The 27,992-nt window shown below is 40.1% G+C and overlaps 2 protein-coding genes across 2 annotated transcripts; both read left to right on the top strand.

Annotated features, from left to right (window-relative positions):
* The first annotated feature begins 2,009 nt into the window (after positions 1-2,009).
* On the top strand, positions 2,010-27,968 carry LOC124795443. Its single transcript, XM_047259467.1, has 3 exons — positions 2,010-2,119; positions 25,991-26,275; positions 26,369-27,968. The coding sequence occupies exons 1-3, from the start codon at positions 2,072-2,074 to the stop codon at positions 26,447-26,449; spliced, it is 414 nt and encodes a 137-aa protein (XP_047115423.1). The 5' UTR covers positions 2,010-2,071; the 3' UTR covers positions 26,450-27,968.
* LOC124796132 (piggyBac transposable element-derived protein 3-like) lies at positions 27,195-27,896 on the top strand. Its single transcript, XM_047260224.1, has one exon. It carries the CDS (start codon positions 27,195-27,197, stop codon positions 27,894-27,896), a length of 702 nt encoding a protein of 233 aa, XP_047116180.1.
* Positions 27,969-27,992: the final 24 nt, after the last annotated feature.

The following is a 27,992-nucleotide window of genomic DNA, read 5'->3' on the forward strand; positions in this document are numbered from 1 at the left end:
AAACAGCTTATTTTTGTTTTCCTTCTTTATTATTTGGAGAAGTGATTCCATGGACAAAACAGGATGTTTGTGACATTCAACACCATCCTCAACAATATTAGGAAACACGAACTTTCTTTGGTGCAAATAAAAGTTTGAATTTGGTAGGTCCAGGCAATGTAAATATAGCTATGCAATTGGTGAGTGGTAAGAGAGGGTCCATGGCATTACAAAACCAAAGAGATACAGATAATAGATACATACTAAATCTAATTATTAACTGCACATTTTCTGTGGTGCATTGAAACTTGCACTCAGAGGACATGATGAGACTGAGTCATCTTTCAGTCCTGGAGATTTTTGTGTCCTGTATTAAAATCATATTTAGAAATAGCAACAGTTTTCAAAGGCACCTGTTAAACCATCCAGAATGAACTACTCCAATGCACGATTCATATCTACCAAGAGGAAAACACAAAGTAAATTAAGTACGCAGAGTTTTTCACTGTAGTGGGTGATGAAACCAGTGATGTAGCCTGTGTTTTCTAGATGGTTGTAGTATACAGTTACATCATTAATGGAAGCCCAGTGAAAGATTGTGAGACTCCACAGCATCAGAAAAGCATGATGCCAAGTCTTTGGCAATGTACATCATAGAACAGATAAATCACCACTTGGATAATGGCCTTGCACATTGCTAATACAGGTTCCTGCCCCATCGCTAAGCAATGTTGGGCCCAACTAGTAGGTTGGATGGGTGGTTGTTCAGGGAAAACCAACCAGGTGCCATTGGTTTTCAGGACACACAAGCTGCTGGCGAAGCGGCATCCAATTGAAAGACTTGCACCAGGCCATTGTGCCCCAAGACATTTATTTATTTTTACCACTTGGAGAATTGTCCACACAAACTAACAGCACAACCTTATGATTGTCCAGCAATCGATCATGAATGGTTCATCATATAAGATGCATGCTGTAGTTAAATAAAAGTTTGAAATAAATGCTGCAAGTTCATAAATAAAAGTCTTCTAGTGCTTCATACATTAATTATTATGCTCATTAGCTGAAGACTATTATGCTTAAAGCCACTTCAATTAATAAAAATGTGTGAATATTTTTCACTAAACTTCAGGGACTGTGCAGCTTCTTTTAGCATCTCCACACCCAGCACCTGCTTGATTGAATTTCCAGTCAAGGAGTGTCAATACTGATTTTGAATATAGGGAAGATATTATCTAGTGTGGGAATAATTTGACCAATGAGGAAAACTATGTAAGGAGGTAATCATTCTACAAGACTGTGACTTAGTAGTGATTTTAAAGGATGAAAGGTTCATTTTCTGGGTCTCATTTTCACAAAAAATTATGAACGATGTGGATATTTTGTGTAATTAGTTACAGAAAAGGGATACTGATGTGACATACAAACAGTTGGCTGACAGCTTTTGGTCAGGAAATTATGACCAATAGGGTGGGAGTGAATGAAAATTCAACAGATTTCCACGAGTGTCATAAAAGAGGGAGAACTGAAGATGGAGGAGTGATTTGTAATCTACTGTGGGAAGCAACAGAAGTATGTCATCATGTAATTTACGAGGTGAAAGAAAGATTCAGGTTCACTGGAACCTGACTGCAGCCCGTTTTTCTACCAGAGAAATTCATCACTTACTCTTTCAGTTTTCCAGAAACTTCTTTCAGAGCTGCTATTGAATGTTTTTCTGTTTTGGAAGCAAAGAAACTTTTAACAGAACTCTCTGTTATTTATGGAAGCAAGGCGTTCAGAAGTATGTGTAGTGCTTTGAGCTACATGGAGTACATAACAGTTAATAATCTTTGTGATACATCAGACAAATCTGCAAAACTCTTCAAAGCAATAATTCCAATTTCAATGCATCAGAACCAGAACGTTGTTTTTCATCACTGATACACATCAAATCATTCTTAATGAATACTATGGAGGAATAAAGATTAGCAGCACTCGCAATGCTCTCTATTGAACAAGACTTTGTTTTAGGAATTCCCGAATGACAAATTTGGGAATAGGAAGGAAAGAAGAATGAAGTTCCTGTAGAAATGATCACCACCACATCAAAATGCAGAGATACAATCGAACAGCATTAACTTTGGTCCTGCTGATAAAGGTTAGTAAGGCACACCTTGTACTTTATGGTACACAGACTTTCAATTTATTTTAATTTTTTTTATTTTGCGCAGTAATACTTTACTGTGTGTACACGTTTTGGTGTTATTAAAAGTAGTTGCTGCAGTGACATGAGTGAGCATTCTGTTTATATCATGGATTTCAAAAACATGAGAAGTGTGCTAATTTCCTCTCCTTTGCCAATGTATTTCTTGTTGAGCAAAGTGCACCTCCATCTTGTTTGGTAAAGAGCTGCCACTGACCTACATAAATGGTTTATTTTGGAAATTGGAGGAATCAACAAAACCAGTGATATTTGCTAATGATAGGAGTATATTATAAAGGGTCTGAACACATTCATACCACACATAGCCAGAAGAATAATGGAACTGACTAACAGTTGGTTCACAGGAAACAGCTTCACCCTTCATCTTACAATCTTACGCAGTTCCATTGTATCAGTATCATAGTAGCCTGATTATACCAAAAGTAGATATCAATGGTTGTACACTGTATAAGGTTCCACATGTTTAATTCCTAGGCAGATGAGTAAAAACTGAAATGGTTCCATCACATGGATAAGTTAACCGAAAAGCTCTATTATGCCTGATTTGCACTTAGAAATCTCTGTCACTGTGTGAACAGCAGACAAGATTTCTGGCAAACTTTGTATATTTTGCTCAAACTGTCATATGGCATAATCTTCTTGATCGCTGCCGCTAAGGTCAAAAAAGTATTTATTTTGCAAAAGAGTACAGTAAGAATATTGTGTAGAGTTAACTAATATCATTCAGAAGCCTATTCACAGATCTAGGGATTCTTACACTTACGTGCTAGAACATTTATTCCCTAACAGTTTTTTTTTTCCTCTCTCTCTCTTTTTGCCACAAGTCTTCTGACTTGCTTACTGCTGTCCTATCTTGACCAAAGTGACAAATCAGATTAGCACAAACCCTAAACAGCCTCAATTATATATACGTTCCAATCTGTGTCTTCTCTTAGAAATTTTGTCTTCTACAGCTCCTTCTAGTCCCATGAAAGTTATTTTCTTGCCCCTTATCATCATGTCCTTCTAGTTAGTGTTTTCACCATATTCTTATCCTCACCAAATCTGCAGAGAACCACCTCATATTTTATCTTATTGCTCCAATCAGTTTTCTCTTTCTTCTAGGTTTCCCTCAGTAGAACAAACTCTGCAATTAATAACCACAATAGTGGATGCGAAAATAATTTCCATATAGGCTGCACATCCTTATCTAATGTTGAGAATGGAGCTTTTTAATATGTCGTATAAGCTGACAACAGTCATGTGGGCAGTCATTGTGGTGCTTCTCACTCATTCCTGTTTCCCTTCCCGTGTGTACGGTGAAAAATGGTTGAAATTGCTTTATGTTCTTTTGTGACACACAGAAGACAAACACAGTTAAAAAGTGGTTAAAACTGGCAGTTCTGTGTTGTATTTGCTCAGTAATGCGGATGACTTATGCTGCCACAGAAAAAGGAAGGCTGTCATTGTATCTGATCTGAAGCTCCAGCTGAAATACGAGGGTGGCTTGAAAAGTTCTCGGAACGGAATTGAAAAAAAAAGTACTTATATCACTGAAACTTTTTTGTTTTTCAGTGTAGTCCCCTTTTAGATTAATACACTTGGTCCAGTGATGTTCAAGTGCCTCGATCCCATCTCGAAAATGAATTTCCTCAAGGCCTGCAAAATAGTTGCCAACTCCAGCTATGAACTCTTCGTTTGAAGCAAATCTTCGTCCACCAAGAAAAATTTTCAGTTTTGGGAAGAGATGGAATATGATGGAACCATATCAGGTGAATAAGGTGGGTGTGGCAACGATTCATACCTTAGTTTGTGTAATTTTGCCATGGCGATGGCAGATGTGTGCGGGCGTGCATTGTCTTGATGGAAGATGACTTTCTTCCTTACTAATCCTGACCTTTTTTGCATATCTTTTGTTGCAATTTGTCCAGGAGGTTAGCATAGTATTCTCCAGTAATTGTTTGCCTACGAGAGAGATTATCTACAAACAGAATCCTCCTCACATCTGGAACACCGATGCCATCACCTTTCCCACCGAAGGTATTGTCTTCGCTTTCTTTGGTGGCGGAGAATCAGCAAGTTTCCACTGCTTTGACTGTTGTTTTGTCTCTGGTGTATAGTAGTCCACCCTCTTTTCATCTGTGGTCCCAACCCGGCACAAAAAAATCTTGTTCGTTTCTCCTAAAACATTGTTTCTATATGCCCATTTTCACGCGCTTTTGATGTCGAGAGTTGCAGCACCCACCTTTCGGATAATTTTTTCATTTCTAATTCTTCAGTTAAAATATGATAGACACTTTCAGATGACATCTGGCCAGCATGAGCAATTTCACGCACTTTCATTCGGCGATCCTCCATGACCATTTTGTGCACTTTTGCAATTATTTCTGGAGTAGTAACACACTTTGCACAACCACTGTGTGGATCATCATCTAAGCTCTCCCGACCAGTGCAGTGCTGTGCAGTGAGCCTTGAGCAGCCGCTGGTGCAGCAGTAGTGCAGTAGAGCGTCACATATTTAGCTTTCATATTTGTTTTGTAGTTTGAGTCTTAATTTCTTTCCGAGTGTTTGTGCACTTGCATATTTAATTACATAAAATCCTTGCGTATTCTCGTATTTGAGAGGAATAATATTGCTTATTGATAGCTGTAAAGTATAAATTCGCAGATTCGTTAGTCAGTTGTTTGTTTCGGGCAGCCAGTGCTTTCTGTTTATTTCGTAGAGTCAGTTAGCAGCCGACAGAGGCCAGTGCAGCTTCATCTGTGCTTGCAGAGTGATGTGTGCAAGCAGCAGTAGCAGAAACTAGTTGTATATTCAGTTTTTCGTATTAGTTCCACAGGTTTAATTCAAATTACTTTGTGTGTTTGTGTGGTGAAATTTTTCGGATCTTTGCGTATTTTAGAATTAGAAACGGGTAGTATCAAATTTTAATAACAGTAGAGTGTAACATCGCATAGGTGGTTGTCATAAGACAAGGGTAGGATTGCATTGTAATATCTGTATAGTGGGGTAGTCGTGGTCATTTGATTGCTTAGTTCGTAAGTAATTATTCATATATCTGGCGCTGGTGATGCAACTGTGCAGTCGCATATTGCTGTTTTATTTGTCGCAACTCTATACGTCCAGATATTAGCAGTAGGATGGATAGGGTGTGTGCGTGCTGTGTGGGAGGAACTGGCCGCGGTTCACGAGCAGCTGAGCGTGCTGTTGGCCACGGTCAGCCACCTTCAGGCTGCTGCCTCGAGGTACAGCGACGGCAGAGGGTCTGGCGCGTCGCTTGACACACCCCAGGTGTCGCTTGCTGCGTCCGCTAACTCAGCCGCCGAGGCACCTTCTAGTGTACCCGGCGCGTTGGGGCCGCCCTCACCTCACAGTGAGTGGCACACTGCAACGCGTTCACGTTGCTCGAGGTGGAGGGTCAATGTGGAGGCTGGCCAGCTGGCCTCGCCCGTTCATCCTGTCAGTGGGCAGGTGGCCGCTCCTTCAGGAGGGCCCAAGCAGGCACACGTGGGCAAAGGCTTGCTGGTTATTGGGAGCTCCAACGTTAGGCAGGTGATGGAGCCCCTTAGGGAAATAACGGACAGGGCTGGAAAGAATTCCAACATGCACTCTGTTTGTCTGCCGGGGGGCCTCATCCAAGATGTGCAGGTGGCCTTGCCTGAGGCTATCGAGCGTACGGCGAGCAGTCTTCTGCAAGTAGTTGTTCACGTCGGCACCAATGATGCCTGTTGCTTGGGTTCTGAGGCGATCCTCAGTTTGTACAGGCGGCTGGCGGGTTTGATGAAGACCGCTGGCCTCGCATGCGGGGTGTGAGCAGAGCTCTCTATTTGCAGCATCGTTCCCAGAGTGGATCAGGGTCCTTTGGTTTGGAGCCGAGTGGAGGGTCTCAACCAGAGGCTTCATCGACTCTGTGACGGTCTTGGCTGCAGATTTCTAGACTTGCGCTATTGTGTGGGGAATTGTAGGATGCCCCTAGATAGGTCAGGGGTGCACTACACAAAGGAAGTGGATACTCGGGTAGCAGAGTACTTGTGGCGTGCACATGGTTTTTTTTTTTAGACTAGGCAGTAGTGCGAGGTGTCCTGATGAACACTTACCAGTCGACGTGTAGGCAGGGAAATCAGGACGTGCTCAGTGTAAATACACTTCAGCTATTAAGATATTAGCAATAAATTTTTAGAGTGTTCGGAATAAAGTTCCTGAATTTACAGCCCTCCAGGAAGCGTGTGGCGTGCAAATTATTCCCGGGACTGAGACCTGGCTGAACCCTGAGATAGGAAGTTCTGAAATATTTAGTGAGGGTTGGAATGTGTTGCGGAAAGACAGATTAGACACCTTAGGAGGTGGTGTCTTCATTGCAGTTGACAAAAATATTGTCTCTACTGAGGTCGAAGTAGACTGTGATTGTGAAGTTATTTGGACATGTTTAACAGGGCTAGGAGAAATAAAGTTAACTGTTGAGTGTTATTACCGGCCACCAGGTTCCACCGTGACAGTTCTAGAATCATTCAAAGGGAGTCTACACTCTGTATCGCAGAAGTACTCAGATCATGCTATATTAGTCGGAGGTGACCTCAACCTACCTAGTATAGACTGGGATGTCTATGGATTCATTACAGGTGGTACAGACAAGCCGTCACGTGAATTACTTTTGAACACATTATCCGAAAACTGCCTTGAGCAGCTAAATCGACAGCCAACGCGTAATGGAAATATTTTAGATCTGGTAGCCACGAACAGACCAGACCTCTTCGAAGGTGTCAATGTTGAGACAGGGATTAGTGAACATGATGTTGTCATTACGACTATGGTTATGAAAGTTAAAAAGTTGGTCAAGAAGGCTAGGAGAATACTCTTACTAGAAAGAGCGGATAAGCAGTTGTTAGCATCCCACTTAGTAAATGAATTGACTTCATTTACTTCCGTTACAATGGACATGGAAGAACTATGGGCAAATTTTAAACACATTGTAAGTCACGCATTGGACAAGTATGTGCCAAAAAAGTGGGTTACGGATGGAAAAGACCCACCGTGGTTTAACAGCACAATTCAGAGAATGCTCAGGAAGCAAAGACAGTTGCACTCGCGGTACAAGAAAGACCGGGAGAATGAGGACAGGCAAAAGTTAGTAAAGATTCGTGCTGCTGTAAAAAGAGCGATGCGCGAAGCATACAACCACTACCACTGTCATACCTTAGCAAAAGATCTTGCTGAAAACCCAAGGCAATTCTGGTCTTACATAAAATCAGTAAGCGGGTCGAAGGCTTCCATTCAGTCACTCACTGATCAGTCTGGCCTGGCAATGGAAGACAGCAAAACGAAAGCTGAAATTTTAAATTTAGCATTTGAGAAATCTTTCGCACAGGAGGATCGTACAAACATACCGCCGTTTGAGTCTCGTACAGATTCCCGTATGGACATAGTGATAGACATCCCTGGGGTTGTGAAGCAGCTGAATGGGTTGAAAATAAATAAATCGCCAGGTCCTGATGCGATTCCAATTCGGTTTTACAGAGAGTACACTACTGCATTGGCTCCTTACTTAGCTTGCATTTATCGCGAATCTCTTGCCCAACGTAAAGTCCAGAGCGACTGGAAAAAAGCGCAGGTGACGCCTGTATATAAGAAGGGTAGAAGGACAGATCCTAAAATTACAGACCAATATCCTTAACATCGGTTTGTTGCAGGATTATCAAACATATTCTCAGTTCGAATATAATGAATTTCCTTGAAACAGAGAAGTTGCTGTCCATGCATCAGCATGGCTTTAGAAAGCATCGCTCCTGCGAAACGCAACTTGCCCTTTTTTTCACACGATATCTTGCGAACCATGGATGAAGGGTATCATACGGATGCAATATTCCTTGACTTCCAGAAAGCATTTGACTCGGTGCCCCACTGCAGACGCCTAACTAAGGTACGAGCATATGGGATTGGTTCCCAAATATGTGAGTGGCTCGAGGACTTCTTAAGTAATTGAACCCAGTACATTGTCCTCGATGGTGAGTGTTCATCAGAGGTGAGGGTATCATCTGGAGTGCCCCAGGGAATTGTGGTAGGTCTGCTGTTGTTTTCTGCTTGTGTCTGTGTATGTGTGGATGGATATGTGTGTGTGTGCGCGAGTGTATACCTGTCCTTTTTTCCCCCTAAGGTAAGTCTTTCCGCTCCCGGGATTGGAATGACTCCTTACCCTCTCCCTTAAAACCCATATCCTTTTGTCTTTCCTTCTCCTTCCCTCTTTCCTGACGAGGCAACCATTGGTTGCGAAAGCTTGAATTTTGTGTGTATGTTTGTGTTTGTTTGTGTGTCTATCGACCTGCCAGCGCTTTTGTTTCGTAAGTTTCATCATCTTTCTTTTTAGATATACATAAATAATCTTTTGGATAGGGTGGATAGCAATGTGCGGCTGTTTGCTGATGATAATGTGGTGTACGGGAAGATGTCGTTGAGTGACTGTAGGAGGATACAAGATGACTTGGACAGGATTTGTGATTGGTGTAAAGAATGGCAGCTAACTCTAAATATAGATATCTGTAAATTAATGCAGATGAATAGGAAAAAGAACCCTGAAATGTTTGAATTCTCCATTAGTAGTCTAGCACTTGACACAGTCATGTCGATTAAATATTTGGGCGTAACATTGCAGAGCGATATGAAGTGGGACAAGCATGTAATGGCAGTTGTGGGGAAGGCGGATAGTCGTCTTCGGTTCATTGGTAGAATTTTGGGAAGATGTGGTTCATCGGTAAGGGAGACCGTTTATAAAACACTAATACGACCTATTCTTGAGTACTGCTGGAGCGTTCGGGATCCCTACCAGGTCGGATTGAGGGAGGACATAGAAGCAATTCAGAGGCGGGCTGCTAGATTTGTTACTGGTAGGTTTGATCATCACACAAGTGTTACGGAAATGCTTCAGGAATTCGGATGGGAGTCTCTGGAGGAAAGGAGGCATTCTTTTCATGAATCGCTACTGAGGAAATTTAGAGAACCAGCATTTGAGGCTGACTGCAGTACAATTTTACTGCCGCTAACTTATATTTTGCAGAAAGATCACAAAGATAAGATAAGAGAGATTAGGGCTCGTACAGAGGCACATAGGCAGTCATTTTTCCCTCGTTCTGTTTGGGAGTGGAACAGGGAGAGAAGAGGCTAGTTGTGGTACGAGGTACCCTCCGCCATGCACCGTATGGTGGATTGCGGAGTATGTATGTAGATGCAGATGTAGACCAGATTTAAACTCATTTGTCCACTTGAAAACAGTTGATTATGAAGGAGCAGAGTCCCCCAGTGTATTCTGGAAATTGGGATGAATATCCTTTGCTTTCACACCTTTCTTTACAAAGTACTTAATTACTGCTCGAATTGCAATTTTTTCCATCTTTGCAAATCACTATGCAGGAACAACAAGAGAGCCACGTCACCGCCACAGCTCTCTTTCAAGAGCACTGACGTGGCACATGTTTACAGGCAACAGTCCAATGGATATCACGTGAACGATTTTCTTGTGCTAGTGCTGACCTCTCATGGTGATTCCCAGAACTTCTGAAACCACGCTCATAAAATTCCATGAGTTAACAGCAAACACGGAAGAATACACAGTGTAATCTTTACATCAGGACAGTTGTTACTATGAATAGACTATAGAATACACTACTGAAGTATGAGATTTACAGAACACAATGTGTGTGCAAATGAATAATCAAATGAGCACACATTGTACCTTCATTAACCTTCTTACTTGTGGGGTACTCAAAATCCTGAGCCACTCATCTAGTTCAGATTCACCACTATCTTCATGAACTAGATTCTTTATACATCCATACTGAAACTCAACACAATCTCTGTATTGAAAGTTATTGTCTTGAATAATGTGGAGGAAAAAAAAGTTAGATGGACATGATAGCCTTCGCAAATAGTATTGCTTCAATTAGATATCTGCTTTTGGGATTAGGGCATTCATTTCATAGATCAAAATGGTGCAATGAGAGGAGGTTGTGAAAATAACAACATTACAACTCTCACTATATCAGTATTCAGAGAGATATACTGAAAATTTCCATGGTGAAAACAGTATCTTACTGCTCCACAGTACGTTATAATTCTTACATTTTTATAGATGCAGCTCTTTATCGAATGAACTTCACCCACTTAGTGCATTTTCATTTTAAACGTGTACTCCAATTACAGGTGGTGTGGTGGAGTAGGTCACTCAGCTGTTGAGAGTACCAAGATTATCTGGTCATCATATTGTGATTAGCGGGAATGTGGAATTTTATTGTCATCAAACTAATGAGTGTTGGACATGGTGATACTCGTTATGAAATGAACTAAATGAACTATTGAAGTGTGATACTCTTTAATAAATTATTACAGGATTGCGCTTAGTGCAAGCTGCGATGTTTCTGTGTAAATGTGAATTGTGTTTTGTGCCACAATTGTAGGTAATAAGCTGCTTCAGTGCACTAATAAATTTTCATAGTTGACAAACCAGTCACAGTTATTAGTAATCAAACTCTGCAAGGAATAAATACATGTTAATGTAATCCAAATGGTGGTGTCATGAACATTCTTTAGCAAACGCCATTCCACACTTATTTAGACTTTCAGCTTTGCAGTGATCGAGAGTGGTGCTACTGAGGAGAGACTACAAAAGTGAGGTCAGCTTTGTTACAAAGGAAAGGTTGAAAGATGAAAGCAATATGTAGGAGGACTATAGAAAGGAACATAAATTGAAAACAATATTATACAAAGGGAAGAATAAGTAGATAAAGATGAGATGGAAGATAACATGTAGTGAGACAAATTTGACAGAGCACTGAAAGACCAAAATCGAAACAAGACACCTGAGAATTATTGAAATCCTTAGGAGCCCACCATGAGAAAACTGTTCCATCTGCCAAGCAAAACATATCAGACAGGTAAAATTCTGTCACACTTCACGGGGAATGTAATAGTTCAATATCCAAGGAGGGAGATGCTGAAGCTGTGAACATTGCCAAACCACCAGTTTAATAATACATGGGTTGCAAAATACTGACACAAATCATTTACAGAAGAGTAGAAAACTGGTAGAAGCCAACCTAGGAGAAGATTAGTTTCATATTCTGAAGAAATGTAAGAACATGTAAGGCAACACTGACTCTACTGCTATCTTAGCAGACAGACTGAAAAAACTCAAACCACCTTACAGCATTTGCAAATTTAGAGAATGGTATTCATAATTTTCATTGGACCACACTCGTTGAAATTCTGAAGATAGCAGGAATAAAGTACGAGAAAAAGTGACTTTACATTGAGCAAGCAGTAAATAAAATGAAGGAAAAAGGGAGTTAAAATTCTGGGAGAAGAGACTGAATTGTAATTCTGACAGAGATGGCAAAATACTTGGAAGATCAGTGGAACAGACAGGATAGTGTTTTGAAAAGAGTTTAGAGGACTAAGATCAGCAAAAATAAAATAAGGGAAAGTAATGGAATTTAGACATATTAGATCAGATGATACTGAGGAGATTAGCTTAGGCGAGTTTTGTTATTTGGGCAACAACACAATTAATAATGGATGAACTAGAGATGATACACAAGACGTTTCTCAAAAAGAGAAATTTGTTAACATTGAATATTTAATTTCTAAGGAGTCTTACATGAAGGTATTTGTCTGGGGGTGTGGTATTATATGAAAATGAAATGTGTTTGATAACCACTTGAGACGAAGAAAAAATAGAAGCTTTTGAACTGTGGGGCTCCAGAAGATTGCTTACTATTAGATGGGCAGATCAGATAATGAATAGACACTGTATCAAATTGAGGAGAAAATAAATTTATGGCAACACTTGACTACAAGAGGTATTATTTGATAGGACTTCCTGAGATTTCAATGAACTATGAGTTTGGTGATTTTTTTTGGGGGGGGGGGGGGGGAGGGGAGAGGGGAAGAGGGAAGAGTGGGGGAGGAGGAAGGGGAAGGGAGAGGGACAGGGAGGGAGAGGAGGGGAGAGAGGGAGGGGGAGAGAGAGAGGGGGGGCAGGGGGGGGTTAAAAATGTAAAGGGAGATAATGGCTTGACCACAGTGCACAGGTATGAAATGATATAGGATGCGGTGGTCAAATGGAGATGGAAAGGCTTGCACAGGACAGACGAGTGTAGAGACCTGCTTCAAACCAATCTTTAGACTAGAGACAACAACAACAAAAATAATAATGGGTAGATATAATTCAGTTTACAAATTATATAAGATGGGAAGAAATGGAAGGTAAGACATATTATTCTCCAACACCATCATCATCCCAAATGATGACGTGAGTATTAGATGGGCAGCAATTTTAATAATATTAATGGTTAACGAGAACCAGCACAGCTGTATTTATACATATTTATTGTATCACAGCCAGTTTCATTTCTTCTATCATCATCAGGTTGCCTGTAGTCAAACACAACAAGAAATTAGGCTATAGGCTATAGTATTATAGCAAACAAAATACGCAACTCACACTGCCAACAGTCTTATAATGCATCCTCACTGAGTTGTGCCAATATCGCAATGAGAGGTCTACTTGTCATATGTTACATTGGAGACAAAAGTCTGGAAATGATGATGACCTAACCATTCTGCCTGAAAACAAGACAAGGAAGAGAACCATTATACACTACTTGGCAGTCATTACTGTAGTACTTTATGATGCTTCCATCAAGTGGATAACAAAGGTTTTGTTACACTATTAGAGATCATATCTGGAGTTGGAAGAGTCCAACAGGCAGTATTATGATGAAACAAATGTGCATTATTAACGCTGAAAACTTCACATGTATTTTACAGTAATTACACTGAGTAATTAGTATTTACATTATTTCACAATAATCACTTGGGCATTGCCTATGCAAATATTATGTTAACATTCTGCACATTTGAACATCATGCAGCCAGTACAGAAAATACAAGTATGTTTAATATTTGTACACTGTTCAATGTGGAGTGTCAGCTCACTACTATCAAGAGTATTTGTAGCACTTTTAAAAAATTCAAAATTTCATTTAATTTAAACAAGAAACATCAGATAGGCAAGTTGTGTTCATTTCTAATTCTTCATATAAATCCAATAAATATTTCTTCCACTTCCTCCTCAACTAATAGCATACCTCAAGCTTGTTCAACGTCTGTCAATATGTCATATGGGAGAGAGGATTATGGAAGACCTATTAAGGATGCTTCACCTGTATGTATTGAAACGTCCTCATTGTCAAATAAGGAAGATGTGTCCAGCTTGTAGAGTGTGATATTTTGGGCATTTGGGGGGGGATCATATATTTACTTTTACATACCAGAATTAGAGATTTTATTTATTCATTTCAGTGACAATGTTATATAGACATTTTCTGCGCAATCTGCTTTTTCAAACAAAACAAAACAAAACAAAAACAAAAATCAGTTGTTAAGATGTATGCTTTTGCTCACAATGAACCCCAATTATATAAAAAAACTGCTCCCATGTACTGGTGACTGGTAAGTAATACTAAAACTGTGGGTTGCAATTAAACCAAAACATAGGACAGTGCACTGAACCACAGGGGACCCTATATATTTGTGGAAGTACAAGTTCAGCAAGTAATTCAAGTGTAGTGTGTTCTTTTTCATTGACACAGTGGACTGCTGTTCACACCAAACAGCGTAGTTCAGTCCATCTTTAGTATTACTCACAATCACTCAGATTCTGTGCGCACATCTATGCTATATTATTGTTTGCAAGATGTGAATAAATTATGTTCTTCCCCAGAAATTCTGAGTTTGCATTATTTATTGTGGTTGACTTACCCACTGACTGGTGGCACCGAAAAGGAAGATAGACACTAAACACCACTGATGCAGACAACGTTACACTGAAATAGCAGATCAGACAGCACCATGTTGCCAAAAATGGTAAAAATTGTGACATTAAATTCCAAGCAACTTCAAACAGTTAAGAACAAATATTTCTGCAAAAATGTGGGGTTTTCCACACCGGTGACAAATTTTCATTCTGTCACTTGCAGTGTCCCAACAGTGCTGTGAAGTAAAGTGGAAATCCCTACTATATTTATCACAGCATCCACATTATGGTTTTGTATGTCAGAACTTTCTGTCCCTTCACATGGTGTTTCAAATGATGAGGTACAGTTTATGCAGACAGTTGACTGCTAAGATTTTCTCACACCGGTTTTAGTGTCAGACAAAATTAAAAACATGCCAGAGTAAAAAAAAGTACCGGAATCACCCAACCACTTTACTAAAAAGAGTCTGTAAACCACGGGATCAATACATGCATTAGATACTACCTCATGATCAAATTGGTGATAAAACACAATCTGATTTCTGGCCCCACATGCATGCTACTGCTGAGTCAGAAATGGCAAACAAAACATTATGCCACACCTGGCTCAACCACCTGTTGCTAACTGTTAAATCAGCAGTTATGACACATTAATTCACAGCATTGCAAACAAAATGATTCAAAAGAAGAAAGTATGTGCTGTGACACAATCCTAAGACGACATCACCTTGCCAGCAGCTTTCACCATCAAACATGAATATAAACTGTCTGTTTCTGAGAAACTTCAGACTTTACAACTCGTCTTGGATGCACTCAAGCAATAGAGTATCAAGAAGGAAGACAAAGACGAGCCCCTGCAAAGCAAGATGACACTGTCATTCTGCGATTCAACCGCTCTGGACCCTGTGATAGTAAAAAAATATCATGGGAAGCAATGTTGATTCAGTACTGGTATCACAGCCACTTTGGTGCACAGGCGATAGAGTGCATCACAGATTGCATTTATCCAAATACAAATGGTGACCTATATTACATGGTTCAGGCTGCAAGAAAATTTATAAACGCCTACCTTTCAACACACAGAACACCGCCAGCAGAAACAATTTTTCCATCCGTACCAATTTCTTCAGCATTGCAAACCTCACCAGAGGCACCGATTTCACCCGAAGCACTGACCCCGGCAATGGCACTGCTGATAACATCAAACCCATTGTGCCATCCCAGCAACGATTGCGTCGTAAAGACATTTAAAACAAAAAAACTTGAAACGAGAAATATTATGCGAGGGCTGTCCACAAAGTACATTACGTTTTGGAATTAAAAATAAATAAAGTATTGGAAATTTTTATATTATATACTGATGAAAGCCACACTTAAATACTACTTTTCTACATAGTTGCCATTTAAATTAAGGCACTTATCGTAGAGATGGACGAGCTTGGAAATTCCTTCGTCGTAAAATTCGGCCGCCTGCGCCTTCAACTACGTGGTTACCTCTTCTTGAAGCTGTGCGTAGTCATCAAAACGCTGCATAGCCAACCACTTCTTCATTGCTGGGAATAAGTGGAAGTCGCTCGGTGCCAGGTCGGGACTGTATGGCGGATGAGGAAACAACTCCCACTTAAAAGATTCGAGAACTTCACGAGTGGCATTTGCCGTGTGGGCCCGGGTGTTGTCGTGAATCAGCAAGACCTTTGAGCCCAACTTTCCCCTGCACTTGTTTTGTATTGCTCTTCTGAGGTTGTGCAGAGTTTGGCAATACCTTTGAGAGTTTATTGTAGTGCCTCTTTCCAGGAAATCCACAAAAATCACACCTTTTCTGTGCCAAAAGAGGTAACCACGTGGTTGAAGGCGCAGGCAGCCGAATTTTACGACGGAGGAATTTCCAAGCTCGTCCATCGCTACGATAAGTGCCTTAATTTAAATGGGAACTATGTAGAAAAGTAGTATTTAAGTGTGGCTTTCATCTGTATATAATAAAAAAAATTTCCAATACTTTATTTATTTTTAATTCCAAAACGTAATGTACTTTGTGGATAGCCCTCGAATGCCGAAATAAATGTACACGAATCTTACGTGTTTCACTGACCACATAGGCGGCAGAAAAATCCATGTTTTATTGTAAATATTAAATTTTCATCTTAATATCGAGGAGTAAACTCTTAAAATGTAATAATCTCTATGATGCTAATAAGGGAGAAGAATTCTCCTAGATTGTTCTTCTACTCCTCTCCCTTCGCTTGTTTCTGGTGTTAAGAAGCAGACATCTTGTAGTAATGTAAGCTTTTATGCTGTTAACCTTGTTAATATAGTACATTAAAGTTTCTGTTTGGGTTATTTCATTGAACAGTGAGCCCTCTGTCATGTTCCTTGCATTGGTTTAATTTTTCTTAAGACGTTTAAAGTTCCACAATAATAGTGGCCGCTGCCTCAACAGATGCCATTATGTGTCTACCTAAAATGGGAAATCATAGTGGAAGTGCAGAGATCACCCGCTTTAACATTTAACAAACACGTTTTCACAGAAATGAATTACAGCAGAGAGCAACATTAGTTTTAAAATTTTACTTTTCAGCTTACACCAAAAGCCAGGATTTGACTACAACAGCCTGAATATGATGGTAAGAGGAAGTTTGTGTGGGTCCACAATAAATTTTTGAGTCCATGCTCTTTAAAGAACAAATATGCAGAGGCTAATCATCATACTGGTATACTGTTATATTTTCATTCTCACTTAATATTCTAGGAAGTAAAAATCAGTTAACAATTTTTTAATTTGGACAACACAACTAAATTTATGCGTGTTTTTAAAGTAACCAAATAAATAAAATAAATAAATAAATATACAACTACTCTTGAATAGCCACTTCACCATCGTTGCACCAGTCATCAAAACAACAACGCCAGCATGGCAGTTTCTTTACAAGTGCAACAACGTGAAACATTGACACTAGGGTCATACATGGCCAGCCTAACAAAACAGACCAGGCAAGTTTTTTCCAAGAGTCCCAATGGCTACGTAATAGACAAACAATTTCCTTGTACATATCTGGTGGACTGCGAATCTGACACAAACACAACGCTGCATCTAAAGAGAAAGACTCAGGCATGCATGTGGCTTAGCATAGGTGACAGTTCACCCATTTTCACTAATAGTAAATGCAAAACTAGGATGGATCCAGGTTTCAGCCAGCCATTGCAATGGAAGTTTATATTGGCCGATGTATCTGACCTGATTTCCTACACTATTACAGATTGGTAATCAATCACAGCACAATTCCAAGTGAGGACCAAAATGGATATGGAGAAATTAAGCAAGACTTCTAGAAACAGCAATATATTCCGTGGAAACCCTGAGCAGAGACTCAGCACACAGTTGCAAGACATAAGCAAAACAAATTGCTCCACACTGCAGAAACATCTTGTCCATCTGTTGCCCAGAAATCCAGACATTCGACTCTGCAAAAATATGCCATAGCAAAAACAGCAATTGAAGTACTGCTTCAAAATAGAATAATCTGCAGATCCAAAAGCTCCTGGGTGTCTCTACAGCATCTCATTAAAAAGAACGAACAACTCAGAGGCCTTACAGCGATTACTACTAGGTAAATGCTCGCACAGTACCAAACTGTTACCCCGATCCCAATAGTAAAGATTTTATAAGTGCACTAGCTGGAGTAACGATATTCAGTGTTACAGACTTCAAGAAAACCTACCATCAAATTCCAATGGTGCCAAGGATGTTCCAAAGACATGACAATAATGTCTTTCAACCTGCTGAAGTATCTACACTGAGGCGCAAAAGAATCTGGTATAGGCATGTGTATTCAAATACAGAGAAATAAACAGGCAGAATAAGGCACTGCGTCGACAATGCCCTAGACAGCAAGTGTCTGGCGCAGTTGCTAGATCGGTTACTGTTGCTACAATGGCGTGTTATCAATATTTAAATGAGTTTCAACGTGGTGTTCTAGTTGGCATATGAGCAGTGAGATGTAGCATCTCCGAGGTAGCGATGAAGTGGATAGTTTCCTGTATGACCATTTCACAAGTATACTGTGAATATCAGGAATCTAGTAAAACATTAAATCTCCAACATCACTGTGGCCGGAAAAAGATCATGCAAGAAGTGGACCAATGACAATTGAAGAGAACTGTTCAACAAGACACAAGTGCACTACTACCGAAAATTGCTGCAGATTTCAATGCTGGGCTGTCATCAAGTGTCAGCATGTGAAGCATTCAACAGAACATCATCAATATGGACTTTCAGAGCTGAAGGCCCATTCGTGTACTCTTGATGACTGCACGACACAAAGCTTTACACTTCGCCTGGGCCTATCAACACTGACATTGGTCTACTGATGACTACAACATGTTGCTGGTCAGGTGAGTCTCATTTCAAATTGTATCAAGCAGATGGATGTGTACAGGTATGGAGACAACCTCATGAATCCATGGACCCTGCATATCAGCAGAGTACTGTCCAATCTGGTGGAGGCTCTGTAATGGTGTGGGGGCATGTGCAATTGGAGTAATATGGGACCCCGGATGCGTCTAGATGTAACTCTGATGGTTGACACATATGTAAGCATCCTGTCTGATCACCTGCATCTATTCATGTCCATTGTGCACTCCGACAGACTTGGGCAACTCCAGCAGAACAATGTAATACCCCACATGTCCAGAATTGCCACAGAGTGGCTCCAGGAACACTCTTCTGAGTTTAAACACTTCCGCTGGCCACAAAACTCCCCAAACATGAACATTATTATGCATATCTGAGATGCCTTGCAACTTGCTGTTCAGAAGAGATCTCCAGCCACTCATGCTCTTATGGATTTATGGACAGCACTGCAGGATTCATGGAGTCAATTCCCTCCAGCACTACTTCAAACATTAGTAGAGTCCATACCACATCGTGTTGCGGCACTTCTGCATGCTCACGGGGGTCCTCCAAGATATTAGGCAGGTGTACCAGTTTCTTTGGCTCTTCAGTGTATAAATGCCCTTCAAGGTGAAAAACACTGTGCTGTCCTGGGAATGATTTGCAGATGAAATGTTGGGTGAACTACCTTTTTGTTTCACCTACCTACATGATGTACTAGTGTTTTCATGAACAGTGATGGAACACAATGAAAATTTAAGAGGGGGGTTGGGTTGCTTGGAGAAGGAGACCAGACAGCAATGTCATCAGTCTCATCAGATTGGGGAAGGATGGGGAACTCGAACCTCCAATGGGGGGCGCCGCACAGAAAGTAGGTTTCTCCATGAGAATGTTAGGATATCTGTTTAGCAAGTCTCAATACTTATACTGCAAGTAAACCAAAAGCATTAAACTGTCAGCAGATACGTTTACAGAGTCTATGAATAACTTTTTGACTTAGGCTCCAGCAACAGATCATAATGGCTCAATAAATCAGTGCTAATAATGAGCTGGTGAACATCCACACAAAGAAATAACAACTGAAATCTTTGTCAAAGGCCTATTTCAAATTTCAGTAGTATTTCAGCATACGTGTGCATTACCGAACTGTTTGCAGTCAAGATTGCCATTTCTGAATGTTTTTGTGATCTAATATTGTTGCTGGCAATAAAGAGATGTCTGCTGTAGAATCAACCAAAAATTGAAGATGTGTGTTGCAATCCATTGTGAACAGGCAGCAAGACGGTTCAGCCTCCTCACTCGGTGTTGTGCCAGGTGAGTAGCATACTAATTTTCTGTGTGAGCATTTCACAGACTGTAGAGAAATAAATGAAGAGGATGGTGTGCATTTCTTTGCATTCTGTTTGGATTTATTATGACACCAGCAAACAGAATGTTTCTGTGCACGCCATGGTGATTTCGATCTGCTTCTCAATCCTGTCCAAGCTTTTATCAAACTCCTTGGTTTATACCGAGATAGCTACAAAATTAATTAGCAGCCGGTTAAGCTCTATTCTCAAACAGTGTGAGTGATGCGCTGTATGAACCCACAATAATTACAAACTGGAGAATAAAGTTCATATACCTTAATCAGTGATTTATGGGTGGTTAACGAGCTTAACTGTGGAAGAAGTTTTCAAGATGGTAGGAACACTGGTAAATTCAGACACCAATGACGAGATTTTGGCTGAACTGTTTATGAGAATGAGAAAGGATAAGAAAGCGAGATGTCGCCCCAATTGTTTCATCTTAATGCAGAATCTGAAGAACCCAAGCCAAGCAAAGTTAAAAATACACCAACCAAAATAGAACTAGGAGACGAAAAGGTATTTACTTTACTGTGGGAGATGCATACCCATTGCAGAATGCAATTAATCAATGATTTTTGATAACTATATTTCTCCAATGACTCCAAACCAATGCACGATCTATACTCTAGTCAAGATTTAAAACTCAAAGAAATGGCTTCTATGGCTTATAAAATCAGAGATTACAGTGCCCAGCCAATTGGAATAGGGCTGGGCGGGCAAATGTTGCACGCGGCTCATGAGCACACAGCGCTGCACGTGTGCTGCTTGCGTGCAATCGTTGACCGGGGCAGTGGCGACAGCTGCCAGGTTACGGCATTACGGCAGTGTAGTACCAGGCTAAGCTGCGGACATTGATGCAAAGCGACCACTACGTAGTGAACGTTGTATTTTAAGAACCGGGAAATGCAGAGTGAATCAAGGAAATGGAGAAGTGGAGATTTGCTAGCTTTTAAAAAGGAATGGGAGAATCATTTTTTTCTTTGTGAAAAAATGTGAAAATTCTAAATCTTTAATATATGGCAGTATTCTCGCTGGTCAGTGGAAGTTTAGTATTGAACGCCATTATAATAAATTTCACAAGGACGAGTACAATTTATTGTCGGATTCTGAGTGGATGGGGAAATTGACTGAGCTTAAGAAGAGCGGTCTGACGATACTAGATGAATCTGACGTAAGTTGCTGTTTTCACGAGAGATCTGCGACTTTCTTTTGTCATGTCACTCATCTAACTGATTTAACATTTTATGGATTACTGTTTTCAGTTTTTCAAGATGACAACAATGATAGCCCAGCGGTACGTGGATGTTATAAGATTGCACTTAATATAGCAAGAGCTGGAAAATCATTTGCTGAAGGTGAGTTTATAAAGGACACTGCTGATTTACTTTGCCCACTGAATGCAAATCAGTTTCGAGCTATCACTCTTTCTCGGCGGACTGTAAGTCATTGTATAAGTGCCATGGCAAGTGACATTTATCGTTGCATTTTCAATCACACTTGATGAGTCCACAGATATTTCAGACACCGCACAATTAGTGATTTATGTCTGCAGTGTGGGCACTGCTCTGCACATAACAGAGAATTTTTTAGATATGACATCTTTAAAAAGCATGACCACCAGCGTGGACATCCTAAAAGCCGTTGAAGAAGCTGTCAATTCAGCTGGCTTAAACTGGGAACATTTGGTGTCAGTGACAACAGACAGAGCGCCTGCAATGAAAGGGGAACAAATGGGATTTGTTGGATTACTAAGAAAAAAGCTACAGCATACAGAAGAATCATTGTGCATCATCCACTGCATTTTGCACCAAGAAGTACTCTGTGCAAGAGCAGCAAAACTGGGGGGGGCATCATACAAGTGGTTATTCGGGCAGTTAATTATTTGAGATCCCACAGGCCTACACATAGACAGTTTCACACATATTTAGCTGAAATTGGAGAAGAGTATGGTGACATACCGTCCCACAGTGAATTCCACTGATTTAGCCGCGGTAATGTACTCAAAAGATTTTTTGAGCTGAGAATACCAATAAATCAGTTTTTAAAGGACAAAGGAAGGTACGACCAGAAGTTAGAAGATCCAGAGTGGGTTGCCAACCTTACATTTTTAGTGGACATTACTGGACACATGAATGCATTGAACACAAGTTTGCAAGGAGAAAATCAGCTGATTTGTGAAATGGCTGAAAAGGTGCAAGCCTTCACTAGCAAGCCTGAGCTGTGGGAATGACAGCTCTCGTCGGGAATGCAGTACATTTCGCGACTCTGTCTACTGGGCAAGAACAGAATTGCAAAGAATATGTTTCCGTACTTAGACCAATAAAAGAGGAATTTCTCAAGTGATTTGGGGATATATCATATTTATCCCAAGCTTTTTAATGGTTCTACAGACCATTTGCTGTTTCTGTAGATGATATTCATCCCAATTTGCAAATAGATCTACAGTGTAATTCTCATCTGAAAGACAAGTTCCTTTTGGTAAGACATGTAACAGACTTTTGTCACGACTTTCTACAGCAAGGGTTTCCTTGTCTCCATCATGAAGCCACGAAGATAATAATAAGTCTCAGTTAAGAGCAAACATCAGTGATGAAAATTTATGTACCAGTTTGTGTTTGTCTGTATGTAGAAATTTTGTTCCGGACGGTAAACGTATTGTAAACTCCACCTGTAATAATAAAGTAAAATCTATTGTAGGTAATAGGTACTCTTTCAAACCATGATTTCTTTCAAGCACTCCTACTAACCTTATTCCTTCATTCAATACAGCAAGCTAGGAAACAAAACGCATTGCAGAGGAAGGAGCGGAGAGACGGTATGGTGGGGAGGAGAGAGAAGCGGGTGACCAGCTTGCCTCTGTGTGCATGCAGAAAACCTGTTAACTGCACACATACAAGTGCACCGCACACATGCAGGGTTCCTACCTGTCCCTGGTATGGGGAATGGAAATTGTTTCATTTCCATCTCAAAATGACAGACTTTTCCATCGTGAGATAAATCCAAGGACAGCTAACTGACGAATGAGCTAAGCCCCCACCTGAACAATGTCATTTTATTCCTTGGTTAGTTATTCCTGGAACAGAGGTCCTGTTCAGTTAAGATGGCAACAATTTAAGTGCATGGCGGGTATTTTTGTGCATATGATTCAGTTTTTTTTTACTTCTTGACTCATCATTGACTGCGAAAGAGGCTCGGTTAACATGAGCGATAAATGATGAAGAGCACAAAGCTATTCCCTGGTGAGGGTTTTAAAACTTGTAGATATTGTAGATGACTGCAGAAATGTTGCAGAGAACAAGAAAACAGATGAAATATCATGTAATGAACAGGTCAGTGCAAAACATTAAAATAAACTCGTATTGTAAGTATAATAAAATATTAATCTTGAATTTAGTTAAAGGAATAAGTTTTCATTACTTGACCAATACGGGAACTTTACAAATTTCAGAACAAAGCATGAGAGAAAATATGTTACAATAATAATCTGCAAGCAACGTCGTACAGAACAAGTGATCAACTCTGACAGAAAGACATCTTTCAGAACTAACAACCCAGATTTTATTTATTTATTTATTCATTCATTCATTCATTCATCCATCCATCCATCCATCCATCACCAACCATTTGCATGCAATCGATGTCGTCATGAGTAATGTAAAATGCCAACGTACCCACCCGTCTTTCCTCATCCCTGCTCCTCTCCTTTTTTGTTCCCCCTCCATCTCCCTGCTCCAGAGCCTCTTCAACACTGCCACTATGCTTGGTGACAGTCTTGTCAGGCCTCTGTCTAGTCCCTGCATGCTCCACCAGACAGCAAACCCCCCCCCCCCCCCACAATCCCCCCACCCTCCCGCTTCACTCCTCCTCCAGGTCGCCGCTTTCATTGTTCCGTTGACAGGTGCATTCCAGTCTGTGCTGCCGGAGATGATGGTCATATGTGTGTGAGATGTGCTTGTGTGAATGATTTTGTGTTTGTGTTTCCTTTTTTGAAGGCAGCTTTGGCTGAAAGCTAACTGTGTACAGTCTTTTTGTTGTGCCCATATGCAACTCAATGTGTCATCTTTATGGTGAGTGGCAATCTATCCTTTTCCTTATATTAAACAATGGAAAATCCAGAATGGAATGTAACAATACCAGAGAAGGAAAGTTGCTACTCACCATATAGCGGAGATGCTGAATCGCGATAGGCACAACAAAAAGATTCACACAATGAAAGCTTTTGGCCATTAAGGCCTTTGTCAGCAGTAGACACACACACCCCCCCCCCCCCCCCCCACCCCCACCCCCCCCACACACACACACACACACACACACACGCACACACGCACGCACGCACACACACACACACACACACACAAATGCAACTTGCACACATGTATGCAGTCTCAGAGAGCTGAGACCATATTCACTTTTCACTTACTTTTCCTTATATTGTAAGTATATGTTTCACACACCTACATGAAAACAAGTACTTTTGTTAATTAATACATTATACGTAAACGAATCTACAACATTCAGAAAATGACAACAAAAAAGTTACATCAGCATGTAAGATATACAAATGCTCATCAACTTTAAAAATAATAGCTGTCAATTAAAAATGTGAGGGGGATGCTCTGAGGTCTTAAGGATGATGAACTATTACTGCAGTGGGTGAAATGATGGAACACTGGTATTACAGAAATAGAACTCCTACGATAATTAACTGAGAGTGGAGTCTGCTTTGTATGTTCACAGTTTGGTGATCATAGTGATGGTTGAGAAATGTCACAGAAGAAAAATTGGTGCATATTAGTTGCAAAAGAAAGTGTACCAGCGATGAAATCCTTTGCATTCACATGCATAAGGACTTTGATGTTTCTTTCAATTATGAAGTTGACAAAGTTCACACAGTGGTCCAAACTTGAACTGCACCCTCTCATGTGTTTGAAATGCAGAATTATACTTCTACAACTTGTATCCTTCCTCCTGTATTGCATTAGAAGAGTCCATCTAAAGATGGTGAAACTCAAAGCCAGGAAACTGAATCAGAAGTGAAAAGACTTTCTCCATGGAGCTCTAAAAAGCTCACTTAAAAGAAACATCACTTTTCCAAGACACAAAAACGAGAGCGACTTTATTTTATGAACATTGCACAAATACATTTTTATGGAACTTTCACAGAAATCAACAGATTCTTTGTTTTTCTCACAAAGGAAGTAAAAGAAAATGCTGTCATGATGCTTCCATTTTCAACAAATAGAGTAATGTAAAGCCAAGGAATTGAAACTGGTTAAAAGACAGTGTGTTACAAATATGTGATAAATCCTGAGATTGTACTGTGAGGCAGGAACAGGCGAGTGAGCATGTGAAACAATTTGACCACAACGATATAACCTTATTTCATGTTCTGCATCTCAGGCAGGCAGTGAGTTAGCAATAACTGAACATTTTAAATAACAATACTGAAACGTGAAAAGCTGCTGGCATGCACCTTCTGGAGGAGGTGTCACATGGCCAGTAGTTGGAAAGGGCAAAGAGATGGCCACCATCAAATACCCCTAGATAGCAGTTCATTCACATGTCATGACAGAATGAATCCGTGTATACAGGCAATGGAATGCTAACCATGTGACAAACCATACCCATGAAAGTGGCCAGCAGAAAGGTCATAGCATGATGTCATAGCAGCATGGAGCATAATCACATTGGCTTCAATTCATGTGGAGTCCATCAAACTGTCTAGTCAGGAAATATCAACATATGACTACTGAAGTGACTGAGAATATAAGTTTAAAAGCAAGGGTAAATGCTCCTTGGTGCATAAGATAACTTTTTAATAAGGTCATAAAGTGACAAAAATACCTTAATCCTTTCATCCCCAGTGTAGCCATGTGGCAACACAACTTTCTTATGGGCCATTCTTGGATGTTTCCACCTCAAATCTTTATCCTGTAGTTGCCATATGGCCACACATATGTGTTTTGAGAAATCAGCAACAGATGGCAGCAAAATGCAGATGGGTCTTAAAAGTAATCTTTGGTATGAGCTGCCATTCTGATGTTTCCATCAGCTGTTGTGTGCTATTAGTTGTTGCGCCTTTGTACTCCTCTCTCCACGAATATTTACAAGGTAAGTTTTGCATAGTATTGTTAAAACTGCAATGCATCACTAACTGTACAATAATAACACATTTTTAACGATTTTTACTCAGAACACTTACTGAAAAGTGACTGTTGCCATTTGGCAACTATGGGAATTCATGTCTTGCATTTACATAACCTCAGAAACTGCTTCCTGTTTCACAGTTTTCTGAGAATGGCATTCCCCAGAAAAGTCTAACTGATAAGGAAATATTAGAGCAGCTGCAGATTCCAGATGGTGATATTTCAGAGTTTAGCTTTTCGTCAGATAAAGAAAATAATGAGTCTGACTTTATCCAACAAGACTCTGACAGTGTCCTAGAATATCCACAAAGTAATCATACTGAAATACACATGCAAGGGAAGGATTATAGTATTGAACATGAGGACATCTCTAAACTGCAAACAACAAACATAGAAAGTAATGGTGTACAACCTTCCACCAGTAAGGTAAGTATTATATCTTTTCAGCACAAAAAATTATTACATAGTGTTACCTCAAAATTCACATAACTGATTGTTTATGCATACACTATGCTACAGGAAGCAGCTCAACCCGCAAAAAAGAAGAAGAAAAACTGTTCATGCAAGAAAGGTGATTTCGTTCTGCCAGATACCACATGAAAGACAACATACCTCCACCACCATCTGATGAAGACCTGACTCCAATGAATTATTTTCAGATGTTCATTGATGATGAAATATGTGAATCCATTGCCCTTGAAACAAATCATTATGCACACATCAAAGATGGGGTTGTCATTGATGTTTCTTGCAATGAAATAAAACAATATACTGGTATTTTACTATTTATGGGTGCAGTTCCAATGCCACAATATAAAATGTACTGGTCACAACAGTGTCACTTTCCTCCAATTGCAGATGTTATGAGTAGGAATAGGTTTGAAACTCTAAGTTCATATTTCCATCTAAATAATAACAACAACCAGAAACTGAAAGGTGATCCCAAGCATGACAAGTTATTCAAAGTGAGGCCCCTGATAGATTCTTTATGGAACAATATGTTGCAACTCCCTCCAGAAGAGAAACAGAACACTAATGAACAGATGCTCCCTTTCAAGGTAAAAAGTTATTTATCTCCGTGTCTCAAAAACAAACCTCATAAATGGGGATAAAAAGTGTTTACTCGAGCTGGAGTATCAGGCCTAATTCTTGAATTAGCAATTTATGTGGGTGAAGGCAAATGTGATGAGCATGGTTTAGGAGTTTCAGGAGATATTGATCTGAAGCTGTGTGAAGATTTACCAGAGGGCAAGAACTCCAAGATAACTGGTTCAGCACTTTAGAACTTTTAGACGTTCTCAAACAGAAAGGTATTTTATGTGTTGCGACTATTCATTCAGACAGAATGTCACTCAGCCCCATAGCAGAAGAAAAGGAGCTGAAAAATAAAGGAAGAGGGCCACTGGATTATAGAATTGATGAATCATCCAACATCCTAGTAGTAAGGTGGTATGACAATAAAGCTGTGCAACTGGTTTCCACATATGCAGGCATAAATCCACAGGATAAGTACAAGAGGTGGAGCAAAAAGGATAATCAGTCAATTCAGGTAAATCAACCATTGATTGTGAAGGAATATAATGAACACATGGGAGGAGTTGATTTAGCAGACATGCTCACAGAACTTTACAGGATAAATGCCCGTTCTAAAAAGTGGTATATGCGAATAGTTTATTGGTGCTTCAATGTTGCAGTTGTAAATTCATGGTTGTTTTACAGACGTCACTTGAATCAGCGAGGCGCAACATCTCATATTTCTCTTCTGGATTTCCACTCTCATATTGCTTCTGGTCTTACTATAGCAGGAAATGTTGTTCATCACAAAAGAGGAAGACCATCTACAGAGGATATGCAAGCTTCAAAGAGGAAGTTGTTAGCCTCCAGGTCCATTGCAGATGTCAGATATGATGAAGTTGGTCACTGGCCACAACAGAGCCACCAGAAAGGCCGCTGCAAGCTATGCCCTAAAGGATTCAGCAGAGTGTCGTGCATAAAATGTAAAGTGTTCCTATGTATAACAAGTGATGTTTTCTGTAACTTACCTTGACAGCATGTTTGTGTTACGTTGTATAAGAAAAACTTAGAAATGGTCATGTCATCCGTATCAAGGAATATTCTCCTTGTGGCACTGATATTCTTTTTT

The sequence above is a fragment of the Schistocerca piceifrons genome, chromosome 4 (genome assembly GCF_021461385.2).
Source record: "Schistocerca piceifrons isolate TAMUIC-IGC-003096 chromosome 4, iqSchPice1.1, whole genome shotgun sequence".
Lineage (NCBI taxonomy): Eukaryota > Metazoa > Arthropoda > Insecta > Orthoptera > Acrididae > Schistocerca > Schistocerca piceifrons.